Raw genomic sequence first — 16,055 nt, 5'->3', positions numbered from 1 at the left:
AAAAAGAGGTCAGAGATGTGCGACCATGATGGCAGAACTAGAATATGCCGCATTGGGTCACAATTAAGATTTAATCCTCACTCAGTTCTAGGCCACATTGTCCTTAAGCTGGTTTTTAGTAGCAAAATGCTTGGCTTGTGGAGTATTACATAAGGTACTGTATCTCTTCTGCTAATGTCACTAATAGTTCCTAGGAGATCAGTGGGAGGCCAAAAGAGAGGCTGATGTTACCCACAATCCATAACGGCACCAATGCACCACCCCCCAGTGAACAAAAAGACGGCGTTCCCAAATAGCAGTAATTAAAGTGCGAAATCCAATAGATTTCCGTTAACTCGCAAGGTTGAGGGCCGATAGGGTTGAGCGATCGAAGCAATTAAAGGGTCATGGTGCACGCTTTTAACTTTGCCATGGACAAACAATGGTTAGGTTGAGTAACACATTACTGTCTGCAATTGTGGCTAATTGCAGCTTGATTTAGAAGCAGCTTTCTTTGGCAGAGCTAAAATTAAATCCACGTGATGGCAAAACAGTCCCTGAGTTTCAGATACAAGTGTGAAGTTAATGTGACTTTTTGTCCATTATTGCTGACCGTGATTTTTAACAAGTAGGGTGTGTTCCTGCATCAACACTTGTTGGTCCTAGAACAACATTTCCATTAGCCATTCTATTAGGTCACTATTAAGGTCAATTCACACGGAACAGACAGATGCCGACCAACAGCAAAAGATACTTTGTTGGGTTTTGTTGGATCAGTGTGTTACTCCTGTCGGTGTCTGTCGCCAGTTGAACATTGTCGGGTCGTAGGATGTCCAAGAACTGAATGTAATCTAGTGATTGTTCACGCTGGTCGGCATCTGTTGGTGCAGTGTGAAATGGCCTTTAGAGGACACTGTTACCAGTCATTTTCCTCTGATTTTATAGGTAATTAAAAGAAGAGTCCATCCAAAATTAAATTTCTGCCATCATTTACATGTTGTTCCAAACCTAAAGGTGTCGCATAGTCTCCTGTCCTCACCAAGGCTACATGTATTTGATCAAAATACAGTAAAAACAGTAATATTATGAAATATTATTATGATTCAAAATAATTTTTTACTATTTGAATATATTTTAAAATGTAATTTATTCCTGTGATATTTCAGCATCATTACTCCAGTCTTCAGTGTCACATAATCCATCATTCTAATATTATTATCAATGTTGAAAACAGTTGTGCTGCTTAATATTTTTGTGGAAACCATGATACAGATTCTTTGATGAATAGAAAGTTCAAGAGAACAGCATTTATTTAAAATGGAAACATTTTATAACATTATAAATGTCTGTCACTTGATCAATTTAATGAGTTTATGCTGAAGTATTAACTTCTTTCAAGAAAAAAAATCCTACTGACCCCAAACATTTTTTAGCAGTAGTGTATATATTAAAATAAGCAGTATTTTTGGTACTTCTGTGATACTTTTATAATTTTTTGTCATTTTAGAGCTCAACAGCCCAAATCCCCATTCTTCATGACTTTAGAATGACATGAGGGTGAGTAAATGATGGCAGAATTTTAATTTCAAGTCAAAAAATTCCTTTAATGGTTTACATTACGGTTACAGTTGTGTTTATGGAATGAGTATATTCATTAGACATGGTACGGGAATATTAAACAAGCCGCAAAAAAGGGTGTTTATTTGCAATAGTTATGTTACAATCTAACAGTCTACACACGTGTATCTTACCTCTTCCCATTGGTGGATGTATCTAATGAGTCTGGACAATCTCAGTAGCCGAAGCAGACTGAGTATTTTAGTGAAACGCACAATCCTCAACGCCCGTGCTGTCTTGTAGAAGTCTGAGTCGATTCGCGTCTCCACAATGAGGAAGATGTAATCCACAGGAATGGAGGAGATGAAATCCACAGCAAACCAGCTCCGAAGGTACTTCACCTTGATCTGCTGAGGGTCCAGGATGATTTCCGTGCTGTCTTCCTTGACGATCCCGGTGCGGAAGTTCAGCACCAAGTCAACCAGGAAGAATGTGTCAGAGACCACGTTAAAGACTATCCAGGCGGGAGTGTGTTCATCTTTAAAGAAGGTGATGCCTACGGGGATGATGATCAAGTTGCCCACCATCAAGAGCAGCATGATCAGGTCCCAGTAGAACCTGGAGGACATAAAATAGACAAAGTGTTAGGAACAGAAGAGCGTAAAATGACCTTTGGAGCCATTACCGATTAAAGGCAATTAAAGATTATATATTACAGTTAAGTGCTTCATTTTTAATAGTAGTTGAATTCTCTTTTACATACAGACCCATACGCACAGAAACATTTAAAGGGTTAGTTCACCCAAAATTGAAAATTGTCATTAATTACTCACCCTCATGTCGTTCCAAACCTGTAAGACTTGTTCATCTTCAAAAAGTTAATAAAGAGATCATAAAACTAATCCATATGAATTTAGTCAATTTTCTGAAAAGACGCGATTGCTTTATATGATGAACAGATTGAATTTAGGCTTATATTCAGATATGAACATTTATCAACTCACACATCAGTTATGGTAAACAGAAGCTTAAGCATTTTCGCTTGACGTTCGAGAACCAATGAGGTTCGTTCTTAAATTACGCTGCACGTTTGAGCTTCCGCAAGAGGTTTGTTCTCGCACGTCAAGCAGTTTCAATTGAGCTTCTGTTCGCTGATCAATATTTATATGTGAAAAAAGCCTCAATTAAATCTGTTTATCATATAAAGCGATCAAGTCTCTTCAGAAGATTTGGATTAAACCGCTCAATCGACCGTTTGCAAAGACTAAAATTCACAGTAACTAAAGGGGGTGGTTATTTAGTTATTGTTGCTATGTCCCACAAACCATGCCGCTGTCACGCCACACATCATGTTCTCAGGCAGTGAAAAATACACGGAGCAAAGAGGAAACTGACAACGCGTCGACAGACAAGACAGAGCAGGTTAATTTTGATATGAAACCAAGTCTTAAAGAAATTTAAATGATAAATACCGTTTTGTGGCTCTTTAATGTGTCATGACAGATCACTGTAGCACCTCAGTTCAAGCGGCTCATAAACCGATCATCTCTTCCTACTAGTTAATTTCTAGCATCAAATAAACATGAATGAACATCAGAAGGAATGTTGTTTCAACCGTGGAAATATGTCAAGTTCAAGTCCACCGATGTTAAACTCCCCTGACTGCTTTGTCGAACAAAACGGCAGATTTGGCATTATGACTGGTTAGATCCCCTGTCAATCAAACTCCTGGCGAAGGGTCAATTCATATGGATTTGTTTTACGATTTCTTTTTGACCTTTTTGAAGCGTCAAAGTGTCAGTTGCATAGCTGTCTATGGAGGGACAAAAAGCTCTCAGATTTCATCAAAAAGATCTTTATTTGTGTTCCGAAGATGAACGGAAGTCTTACGGGTTTGGAACGACATGAGGGTAAGTAAATGATGGCAGAATTTTCAGTTTTGGGTGAACTTACCCTTTAAGACCAACTAGCAAGCTCACACAGAACTGGTAAGCATGTAGTTCTGTAGCTAAACTGATGCGCCTGGCAATAATTGCCTTGAAAGCACTGTTAGTGGCTTTGGGTAAATGCATCAGCCAAATGCATACACATAATTGTCTGCCATAATTTCCTCAAAATAAGTATTATGATGTCAGTAATGACAAACACTAATCTAAAAACCATACTCAGGATTCCTTGAGAACGCTTGAGAGAGCTTAGACCCTGACTGACGCTGGAAATGGCTGGCTGTCTGGTTGGGCTATTACTTCTCGTTTATGGATGAGTTCCCTGTTTGGTAATTGGATGTGTCGTACGTATGTAAATGAAAGGGGCTGGAAGACATCCAGGAGACCTCTGGCAAAACCGCCATTTCATCAATAAAAGATCTGCTGGGTGAAACGTTTACACAAAAACAAGCCGCCATAATTGCTGAACGCAGCATTAATTACCCCATTGGCCCTTACATGCCAAAATGAGCCTTTTCTGGTTGCATAAAACATTCAGTAATGCTTCTAATATTTCACACTATTTCACTTTATTTGTCTGGCTCTTTTCCCCATATGCTAATATTCATTCAAATCATTTGATATACACCAAAAACTGAAGTCGTTGATTGCGTTCTTCATTTATAGCGTGGTAGAGAGCTAGTTGGTTAATAAATTCCAGTCCTTTGCTGCTGTTGTAATTAAGCAGGAATCGATCAGACAGAGGGTTGATAAACCGTCCAGCTCGGTATGGATTGCAAAGAGAGAATGAGGCTCTCAGCATTTCAGAGTTGTCCAGTGGGATTAGGTGTTGTTTGACACCATGGACAAGAAAAAAAACATTCTGTTCGATTTTAGACTTGGCCCTTATATTTGTGTATAAATAGGTCACAATGTTTTCTTCTGTGACAAATTGCTTGTGAAATGATCACAGAAACGATCAAAAGCAGATTATCCATGATCTCACACAGTATCAGATCGTGACTGAAGGTTACACTTATCAGCAATCATATTAGTGTAAACAACCATAAACACATAAAAAAGCTATGTATTGTTTTACATACAGCTAAAAATTGGGGTTTTGATGTTTTTTAGTCTAGCAATCTATATGCCAAAGGTATATAAAATCCAAATTTTCCCAGCTAATAGGGAACGTTCTCAGAACATTTAGCTAACGTTCTGTCAAGGTTCTCTAAAAGTTACGATAAAAATGTTCATCCAGTAATGTTAATAGAATGTTTCTTCAATGTTTTGGTCTCTAATAATGTTCTCAAAATGTTAGCACAAAAACATTTATTTATACAGCTTTCATGGAACGTTTTTTTCTTAAAGTTTTAGTACGTCTAACATTTTTTTTAAACGTTGCTACTTGTTTTAATGTTCCCATAACTTTCGCAAAATTATAAAATGGAATGTTTACTTAACATTTTAAAACATATAAAAAACTGAACATTTCGAACATTCAGGGAACATCCAGAAACAACGTTTTCAAACCTTAATGGGAACGTTAGCAAAACGCTCTTAGAAAATACTTTTGTTAGCTGGGTTCTTGTAAAAATCTGTAAAAAATATTAAGGACTCATCCTCCGCTACACAGATTTGTCCAATTAAATTCCCCCAATGATAATGTCCCTAAAACAACCTTCAATTGACTAGCAACTAGCATCTTTTAAGCTAGCATAACCTACAAAAAAAAAAAAGCCTTATGATATATCCCACTCAAACTTACTGTTTTAAAAACCCTGTGTTGAAAATAAAGTTTTTAATGTTGTTTATATGTCTATATGCTTTAAGACAAACCATGTGTAAATTCATATGTCAACACCAGTGAACCAAAGACAGTCTCAAAAACGCGGTTTGAAATCTGTGATGTAACAAACTACCTTGTAACCAACCACGGCTTTAGCATTTCATTAACAGCGAACTAGCAGGGGAGTCTCGAGAGAAGCCAGGTTATCCCGGTATATTTTTCTGTTGATATGAAAAATTGTGTAGATTTAGCAATATGGCGGGTGTATGATGTATATTACGATGTTATGATGAACTATATGCCTTTCTCCACTGACGTTCTGAGTTGTTCGCAGGCAGCTGTCTGACTCTGACATGGTGAACGAGAACATGGTTTGTGTAACATTAGCAGCATATTAAGCTGTTTGATAGTCAAGCAAAAGGCTAATCATATATTAATTATCGTTATGTGTCCGATGTTGAAAAGAGCGATACCGTTGTGCAGCGTTTACCTCAGTAAGTTGACCGAGTGGATCTCTGAGCTCGGGTGGAGGCGGGGCTAATTAGTATATTCACAGACCCCAGTATACTAAATGAGGCAAGGTTGTAGTTACATTCAAGCTATTTTAAGGCATGAAGAATTTTTTTTCACAGGAAAAAAATGTTTAAATATGTCATTTTGGTGATCAAAGATGACTTTTAAGGGATACAATTATTGACTACAGAGGGACTTTAATAAGAAATACTGTACAAAAACCTGTGCTTTGCTTGTAAATCTATTTCATGGACTTTTTAAATACATCAGATGGCACTTAACAAATAAAGTATCTGAATAAAATTACGCTAATATTATATGCTGCTTCTCTGGCAAGATAATACTATAATCACATGTATGTTAAATACCTACTTTTAAGCGCAATATAAAATCTGGGTTTAATCAAATGGAAAAATACTATTTCCACACTTCTGCATTGCATTGCTCTATTTTACATTGCTTTAAATGAGCTTTGGGGGAGATTAAACAAGAACAAACCATCTATAGGAAGTGTCACTAAATCTACCAGATTATTCTCAGACAGTTTTCAGATTATAAAGGATTTGCCATTGACATTTAGCCTTGGACAGATGCTCCAGTGGTCAAAGCAGTCCGTAGGCAAAAAGAATAAGTAATACAGCAACATGTGCTGAACTGTTTGTACCGTACACTTATGCAAGAACTAAAACCGTTAAAAGAAAACAAAACCGCATTATAATAATTTCTGTAAAATGTTAAATTTATAGTTTTCATTAAGAAACTATGCTGTATTTAAGACCACGTCACAGAATTCTACACAGTCCCCAGACCTTGTGTGTTTGTTAGTTAAATATTTTAATAAATAATACATTTTTCCAGATCAACCGGATTTTTTTCCTCAAATAAGCATGAAAATTGAAAGGAAAAACAACAACAACAACAAACAGATTCTGTCTGGGCCTACCAATTAGTTGGTAATCTCTTCATATAACATCATATCACATCACATCACAGTATTTCTTGGTCCACTTAATCTCAGGATTATATTATGGCCTGTAAGCTTCCATCATGTGTATATTAGCCTTTACACTGTCTATATTAGTGAATTTAAAGTCTGATTCATTTCAGCGAACCGGTTCTTTTGGACAGCTCGTTTCAATTAACCGGTTCACTTCCTCAGAATGATTCGTTCAAGAATCGGACATCACTAGTCTATATATGCAACATGTATATGCAACCGTCAACCCACACTGTTACTAGAGCCCTAATTGTATTGGGAATATCCAACTGTAACCACATTATAGACATTATTCTCTTCTCAATTATCATGTGTAAACAAGTGATATATCATAAGAACCTACACTACAAACAACCAGAAACCACAAGAAGCAATCTTCAATGTCATTTGCAAGCAATGTGAATCTCAGATTGTCACAATATACTGTAAAATGGACATCTGTCGTGGGTATGAACTTGAAAAATACTAGCTTGGAAAAGTGGAAATAGTTCTGCGAGAAAGTCTAGCATTGTTTCATTGTTTGTTTGGCCTTCTGGAGTTGTATGGATCTTTAACAACCCTATTTAGGCTAAAAATCAACTAACAGATGAGAGTCACTGTTAAATGACAGCAGAGGGAACACATTTCATCCAAACAAAAGCCTTTGCAATAATCAGCTTTCTGTTACAATCTGCCAAAAATACACTCTCCATTCTCCTTCTCTCTCTGTTGCTGCTTAGCATATTATGAGTCCTAATTGTCTTTCCCAATCCCCATCCCTCCAATTGTGATGATCTCTCTGTGGAATCTGTGTCAACTCTACTCACCAGATCTAGCCATCATCCCGAACGCTCTGCACCAGAGCTCAACCAGTCGCTCTGGCCTCTGGAGTTCCCTGCAGAAAGCTAATGTGTTGGGTACATAATAATAGGTTTATGCAAGACTATTGCCACGATTCACTTGGGTGGCTGTCATGCTGCCGTCATGCAAAAGAATCAAATGAATACAGATAGTCTAAAGGATGTTACTTCAATGATGGGTGCTTTTGGCCTTGTAGACCTTTAGAAAGTGAACTCAACCCAGACCTACAACACACTCACTAGTTCTGTCATGTTCTGTTTGGTATGGTAATGGACATGACAATGTTGATATGTTTGGTCTTGGTGCTGCTGCTGCTGCAGAGCAAGTATGGGACTTGCTACAGCCAATAGGTACACAATGCATCTGCTGTGAGCAAGTAAGACATGCTGCTGCTGTGCAAATATAGCATTCATGAATTACCCATAGCAGATCTATACAGGTGGAGCTGGGGAAGGAGGAGGGTTTGTAAAAACATGCTTCAACTGCTACACTGTAAACCCGAAGTTGGGCTAACTCAAAAAAATTGAGGTAATCAGTTACATCAAATTTTTGGAGTTATGATGTTCCCAATTTTAAGTGAGCAGAACTATCAAGTTTTGAGTTTGTAGTACTCATGCATGTTAATTCCTCCTAACTTGAAGTTGGCTAACTCATACATTTTGATAGCAATTAACATAAAATATTTAGTCAATTAACTTTTTTATTTTGAGTTCTTGCAAATCAGTTATTTACTAAACTGTAAACCATAAGAAAATACAGAAAATGCCAACTTGCTAATTTGCTAACATGTTAACAATAGCATGGTATAGCACTTACTGAATAAGTACAGCAACTTAAAACATGTAACTTACCTGCTCTCAAACTCTCCAAAAACCCACATTAACAGAAGCTTTTCTAAATTAGCATAACAAAACATTAATCACTACTAAATCTCCCTTACCATTAATCTTGCACAAAAAAACATTATATAACACTTAATTTTAGCATTTACTCTCCCTTTCAAGTGCCATGGGCAAAGCATGCTGGGAAATAGAAATCCCAGCCCAGTTTCAGTTAAACTTAGGTTAGTCTAAATTAAAAGAAATGTGTTCACTCACATTTCAAAACAATGAAACAGTTCAGTTTACTTGAAATATGTCAGTGCTGTGAACTCAAAAGAAAGTTCTAAAAACTCAGTTAATTTAACTGAAATACTTTGTTCAATTTAAGTTTGTCCTACTCAAACCAATTAAGTATTTTGAGCGTTTGGGTTTACAATGTACAGCAAATGCTGACCAAGTATTTGAAGGTTGAGCAGCGAGCTCATTGGCTGCTGATACAGCAGGAACAAATCAGCTGTGCTCTATAGAGAATGATGTGATTGCAAGCAGACTGAATTAAGGACCTATCAGGCCTGTGCCATCTAGAGTTTCATGACAGAACTTTGAAAGAAAATGGGCCCCTTTGCTGTATTTTAAAATGATCAAACCTATAGTACACAAACTCCCAAATGTCTTTATCATAGAGACACAATCCTATCACGAACAAATCAAATAAGTTTTCATAATAAATATTAACATAATATGGCTATTGGGCTTTAATTTTTTTTTAAAAATGAGGAAGATATTTTGAAGAATATGGGTAACCAAACAATTGATGAATAGTATTTTTTTTCTCCATAATATGGAAGCCAACGGGGACCATCAACTGTTTGGTAACCCATATTCTTCAAAATATCTTCTTTTGCCTTCAGCAGAACAAAGAAATTCATACAGGTTTGGAACAACTTGAGTAAATTGATGACAGAATTCAGAAAAAATTGGTATTACACTTGACATTTCTGTCCCCCTCACTTTTTTTGTAACTGTTCTTGAAAAAGTTGTAAGATATGATATGCTGTTTATTATTATTATTAATAAAAAAGTATGATTTTACACTGATACTTTAAGTTTTATACCAGAACAATGAAATGGCTCCATAAATTGAAACCATAACAACTTTTCTCTTAATGTTTAAAATAATGTGTGTTAACATCTGTTCTCAAAAGGGTCATAATCCTTTAAAAGTTATGAAATGGCTAGATAAAAAGCCATAAAAATAAAATAAATGTAAATAAACCTTCATGTTAGTTCTAATAAAAATCAACCTCTGGGACACAAAAGTGCACAACGTTGAAGAAACACCTATGAATTGCTTAAGCACAGAATTCCACATCCATTGCAGTAATATGTTTAGTGTATAATTTAATAAAAAGAGCTAAAATGTTTGCTTTGTTAAAAAGGGCTAAAATGTTTGTCACTGCTTTTAGTAACGGAGGAAATTCTTTTTTTTATCTCTGTGAGAGAGCAGTGCTTTCATTCTCCACTGTAGCTAATGGAGAAATGATGTGATGCACCATATTGTTTAGCAGAAAATTATATTTCCTTTGCTTTCCAAATGCACTGCAGAACAGAGCTGCTCTGTGGTGATTCATTAAAAAAGCACGTCTCTTTGCTTCACTTATTCCAGAACCCCTTGAACACTGACGCTAACCTTCCACCCCCTCTCGACAGCTCTACATTCTGACACTCTCTTCTCATTTTCTGCATCAACCAGGTGATGCAATCAGCAAATGGAACTCCCTGCATCGCCCATCCCCTTCCCTAACAGTGCTGAGGGGAGGAAGGTCAGAGAGCATGGGGAGAGAGGGATGTAGCAAGTGCAAGAGGAAGGAGACAAGGGCAAATGTGAAAATGACACCTGAAAATGCCAGACGACTAAGGACGTTGCCTCGTGTGACAGGTGAATCTTTACAAATCACCTGCTGCTGTGTTTTTTGGGTCCTTAACAGGTCTCGCTGACACATTTTTCTCGGTTCTTTATTGGCATTGATGGTTCCATGAAGAACCTCTGACATCCATGGAACCTCACCATTGCACAAAAGGTTCTTTATATTGAAAACATTCTGCAGATTATTAAAAATGTCTTCACTTCAAAGAAAAAAAAAGTTTTTTTTTTAAGAACAGATCACCGAAAGAACCAAAAATGGCATTTTTTTTATGGCATTGCTGCAAAACCCTCTTTATTTTAAAGAGTTTTCAGTCAGATGACATACTGGATGGTTTGGATGTTGGATGGTTTCGCCAGTACAAATACTACTGAAGTTAAAGGGAAACAATAAGAAAAATCCATAAAAATAGGGCCCAATGTACTGTTTTTTTAGATTTATTTTTGCCTTTCTTATGATAATAGGATAGTAAGCAGACAGGAAGCAAAGTGGGAGAGAGGGGGACAGGACCGGGAAAGGTCCACAAGTCGGGACTCAAACTCAGGTTGCCTGAAGCGCAAAGGCGCTATATGTCGGCGCTGCCCACAAGGCTATTGCCGCTGACCCAACGTACTGTGTTAATAAGGAATTTTCCATATTGACTTTTCACAGGTGTTTCTTTCATTAATATTCTGAATTACGCATTGCAAAGAAACAAAAAACAAAACAAACAAAATGAAAATTCTGCCATTATTTACTCACCCTCATCTTGTTCCAACCCTGTATGACTTAATATATATGTATGACTTATGTGGAACAGAAGATTGTTTTTTTTTGTCCATACAAAGTCAATGGGGTCCAAACAAAACAAACAAACAAAAAAAGGTTTTGTTTGGACTCCATTGACTTTCATTGTAAACAGTTGTTTAAAAAAACAAGTCATACAGGTTTGGAACGATATGAGAGTGATTAAATGATGCCAGAATTTTCATTCTGGTGAAGCTACTGTCGATTCAAAGTCCACCTTTGCAACACTACTGTAGCACAACCCCAATTTACGTCTTTCATTTCAACTGATATCCAAAACAATGTGGCAATAGCTCATTAGAAGCGCATAACTGCTCGGCTTACACGCCGTCCTGGCTGTGCGAAGGCCATGTGGTCCATTTCAGCTACCTGACTGTTGGTATACTGCCCCCTCCAACTCAGACCGTTCAGCCACACCAACCAGAGTGCCATTAAATAAATTGTGTTGTCGTAATCCTCTCTGATGTTTGCTCCCAATAATGCCTGTCGTCATGTTAACCCATTTTGATCACCCTATACAGCTCTGTTTGAGTGAAAACAGCAGCGTCGCATTAGAACAACACAAATCTAAATATGATTGTGCGACTTATTTTAATGCAGTAAAGTAAGAGATTAGGGACAGCTCACTTCTGTGACTGGTGCAGTGAAAGTTTCACACAATGAGTGCCAAAACAATCACAGAAACTCACAGGCACCGAGACAGGTGGCACCGTTTGTCCTTGCATTATGTGTTCTGGCAATGTGGATGGTATCAATGTCATTCAAACAGGAAAGAGGTGAATATGACCAGGTAATGTTAGTGAAGGCAGCAGCATGGGCCTGATTTTAATATCCTCGGCAAGCTCAAGGACACAGAAAGACGTTTTTAAAAACAAATCTATAAAAATAGGCTGTAATTAATCTTCTCAGACATGTGAGCAAAGCTCAATATCAGTTTAATTTTGGAGAGCTCTCTGCTGGAGGCCTAATGGTAGTGGGAATATTTGCATAGACGATAATTTGACAGTGGATTACCTGAAGTCACTGTATGGGTGAATGATCCAAAAGCCTGCAGATTTGACCCGTTCTTGCTCGCGCTCCACTGCCTTCTCGCTCCCGAACATTCGAAGCGAGAACTTGTTGACTCCCGGTTGAAGCATCGCTCCAAACTGCCTGTGAATAAAGCCCGCCTGGTATAACCTCTCATCGTCCGGCAGGATCTGATCGATACCCTCCAACTTTACGAAAGTGGACTGTTCTTCTGAGGGCGCCTGCTGTGCCCCGTCGCCGCTACCGCCCTGTGCGCCCTGGCTCTCTCCAGGTCCGGTTTGCTCCAAGGGACCTTCGTCCTCGGGGCTCGCATCCCCGATGAGGCGCCTCTGCTCCGCCAGATCCGCGTCTGGAGCATGTCGACTGGTGATGGAAGAGAGGCTGCCTCTGAACCTCCGGCAGTCGCCGTTCACGTTGGTTCTGAAGGGTCTCCCCACATCGGTCTCCGCGTCTCCGCTCTTGGCCTCGCTGACACCTTTAGAGCTCCCCGTGGAGGCAAGATGCTTCATCTTGACACTTTTCCTCCGAGTGTCCTTGTCGCTGTCTTCGCCGTCTCGAGTCATAGCACCCTTGTGTCCAAACTGATGTGGCAAGCTATAGAGACGTTTGCGCATGGAAGAATGCATTGTGATCGACCACCTTAACAGAACAAATGACAGTCGGTATCATCTGAGAAGAGACGGAGGCTGGAAAATAGGTCGTCAAAAATATGAATGCACAAATATGCATCCCGCTGCATCTGTAATACTAGACACCGATTCCGAGAGCGCAGAATCAAAGCGCGCACACTGGATGCGGGAAGACGGACGGACGTGTCTGAACGAGAAGCAATTTGACGCGCGTCTCAATGACAAATCATTGCACCCCCCTTTTCAAACTACTCTTGAAACAGCACTTACGAAGCCCCCGGCCATTGACACATCAGTAATTCAATGTGCAAAAGATGTCCAGTTCAGTTGTGGTAACATGCGTGGGGATGGATAATCTATTACGTTGCCATAGAAGCGCAGACAGCAAATAAGCACGCACCACCTAAACCGACTGTTAGGGGTGTAGAAAAAAAAAAAAAAAAGACATATGGCATGACATCTTCAGCTTGCCTATCTTTGCTGATGTGTATTTTCGCCAAACATTAAATAAAAAAAAATTGCAAAATGGCAAAAGTAACGTTTTTACGTCATTCAGTGTATTACGTCATGAAGCCTGATGGAAAAGAATTGGTATTGTTCCATGCTAACAGCTGTTTATCAGTTGGCTTGACAGAATCAGACCAACAGGGTGCGAAGAAGTCAAAACAAAAAAGTATGTATTCGTTTTACGTAAGAATTTCGCGATATTCAATAGCGTTTTCAAACGTTTCAGTAACCATAAAAGTTGAAATCGCGTTCACAGGAGAAAGTAACCATGGCAACATTTCGCTGTTTAGGATCAGTATCGGACGTAAAGCGACAAAACATATCACTTTATTGTAGATTATTCACACAACACAACAAAATAATAAAATTGTCTTTAAACTGTCTTTAAAGTCACCATAAAATTAAAATACTTTTTATTTCAGTATTTATTATAAATTATTAGCCTATTTATTAGGTTATAAATTATATATATATATATATATATATATATATATTTTTTTTTTTTTTTTTTTTTCAATTCATATGCCCTTGTTATCTTTAATCAAAATAACTTCCCCTGTGAGGCCAGACAACCTGTCACTCACATGAGATCGACCAATGATCGACCAATAGCAAACCACAACAATTCAAGCAATTCCCGATGGACAAATTCAAGTCCATGCCTACATTTTTTTTCTTGTTCGAGAAGCCGTTTCACTCGGATATACATCACAATAGAGAAGAAAAGACTATCGCAACTTCCGTTTCATGCCGACTTTAAGGTTATTTGGGATGCCAGAATACAATTTTGGTTGCACGACAAACCTGAAATAAACCCGAAAATTACTAACAGAAAGTCCTCTGAAGGTCACTGAATAATTTGCACACTGCTTCAGAGTAATTTATTATTCATATTCAGGTACTTAGTTTGGAGTTTTATGAAGAAGATGCGATGAGACAGTAGGCTATTGCGCAAATCAGGTTAGGCCATTAACAACCAGCCAAATGCGGGTGGATTTCAGCAGTGGCATGTAACGAAGTCACTTCTACTAGCCACTTTGGCGGGTTGAATTTTTGATACTGTATAATATACATTTTTTCAATTGTAGTCTTTTAAAAAGGCATCTGAAACAATAAACTAAGTGCAATGTAGTGTTGTCAAAAATATCATTTTTTTCGATACATATCGATACTGAAATATCTGAAATGCTCCAATACTCATTTTCCGCAAAATAGACACACAATACCAGCTGCGGCTTCTCGCTCTCTCATCTCTCCAATAGTGAGTTGACGCACAAACCCGCCTCCTCTCACTCACTTGTTTCATTTGCTCCGGATGAATATTGTTGGTGTTACAGGACTTGAATTTTTTTGCGTGGCATTGTGTGTATTGCGCACAATTTTGCTTATTCCTGTAGATTTTGTGCTCACACCCAAAATGCGCACAAATAAAGCCAACTCTCAATACTAAATTTGAGTTTCTTTTTTACTGCTTATTGTACGGTGGCCCAGTAGTGCACAACACAACGAAATTTAAAAAAAGCAAACATAAATTCACAACTCAATGAAATAAAGCCACAACACAACGGAAATGCTCCCGACCATTAGGGGGCTCTCAGTTTTCCTTGGCACTGTTCTATAAAGTCGACAGTCTTACAAAGATATCAGACCATGATTAGTTTTAAGTATGTAAACGTTGTATATCGTCATGAAATATTAATTCAAAATCAAATACGTTCTCAATAGCTTCATATTTATACATGTGAATGATTTGACGCGCTACCACGGCGCATGATGAAGGGAACATCTGCCAATTCCACCAAGTGCTTAAAACGACTCATTTGTATTCATTACAATTACTTTGTTTATCATTTAAAAACAGACATGTTCAAATTCCAAAGCTTGTTAGTTCCTGTTGGTAAGACTGACAAGCTTTGGAATTTGAACATGTCTGTTTTTTTAAATGTTAATAATTTTAATTAATACAAATGATACGTTTTAACCACTTGGTGGAATTGGCAGACGTTCCCTTCATCATGCGCCGTGGTAGCGCGTCAACTCATTCACAGGTATAAATATGAAGCTATTGAGAATGTAGAATTAATATTTCATGTCGATATACAGTGGTTACATACTGTTGAAACTAATCGTGGTATTGATATCACTGCCGACTCTATAGAACATTGGCAAGGAAAACTACTAACTTTACCGAGCTCTGAGAGCCCCCTAGTGGTCGGGAGCATTTCCGTTGTGCTGTGGCTTGATTTCGTTGTGTTGTGGCTTGTTTCTGTTGTGAACTTATGTTTGCTTTTTTAATTTCGTTGTGTTGTGCACTACTGGGCCACCGTATTATTGCAGTCAGATACACACAAAACAGTGTAAAAATGCCAGTCTTGGCGAGTATTCAAGTAAACAGTCAGTTAAGTTTTAAGTGAAGGTAATCAGCTGAGAAAGAAAATACATGTGAAACAGTATAATGGATCTATGCGTCAGGTCTTAAAGTGACAGCAGCCTAATATACCTGCTGCCAAATTATGAGATAATATTAAAAAAAATCTATATGTCAGTTTTTCACCATGGTATTGATGTCAAAATTGTGGCCAGTGAAAATGCTGATAAATATATATATGGCTGGTTGTCAGACAATGCCATCATTGCTAAAAGAAAAAGAGGGAGACAGCTTTCAGGTTTGCTTTATTTAGGTTTGGTGTAGCTGGTGTGCTAAAGTGAATCTGGTTGAACAAGATAGTGTTGCTGGTTATACTGATAAAGAGGTCTA

At 38.0% G+C, this 16,055-nt stretch overlaps 1 protein-coding gene across 2 annotated transcripts in view; it reads right to left on the bottom strand.

The window, feature by feature from the left end:
- hcn4l (hyperpolarization activated cyclic nucleotide-gated potassium channel 4l) overlaps nucleotides 1–13,472 on the bottom strand; it is a 32,141-nt gene extending 18,669 nt beyond the window's left edge. Inside the window, exons 1-2 of one of the 2 annotated variants that reach the window (XM_051884502.1) lie at nucleotides 12,147–13,469; nucleotides 1,731–2,154 (exon numbers count right to left, since the gene is read on the bottom strand). In XM_051884502.1, the coding sequence (XP_051740462.1) occupies nucleotides 1,731–2,154; nucleotides 12,147–12,787 (1,065 nt within the window). In that variant the 5' untranslated portion in view covers nucleotides 12,788–13,469. Of the gene's footprint in view, nucleotides 1–3; nucleotides 2,155–12,146 lie in introns of those variants that run through there. The other variant, XM_051884503.1, reaches the window with a different exon arrangement.
- Between the last annotated feature and the right edge of the window lie 2,583 nt (nucleotides 13,473–16,055).

This window comes from Ctenopharyngodon idella, chromosome 24, assembly GCF_019924925.1.
Source record: "Ctenopharyngodon idella isolate HZGC_01 chromosome 24, HZGC01, whole genome shotgun sequence".
Lineage (NCBI taxonomy): Eukaryota > Metazoa > Chordata > Actinopteri > Cypriniformes > Xenocyprididae > Ctenopharyngodon > Ctenopharyngodon idella.
This window is presented reverse-complemented; position numbering and strand designations above follow the sequence as displayed.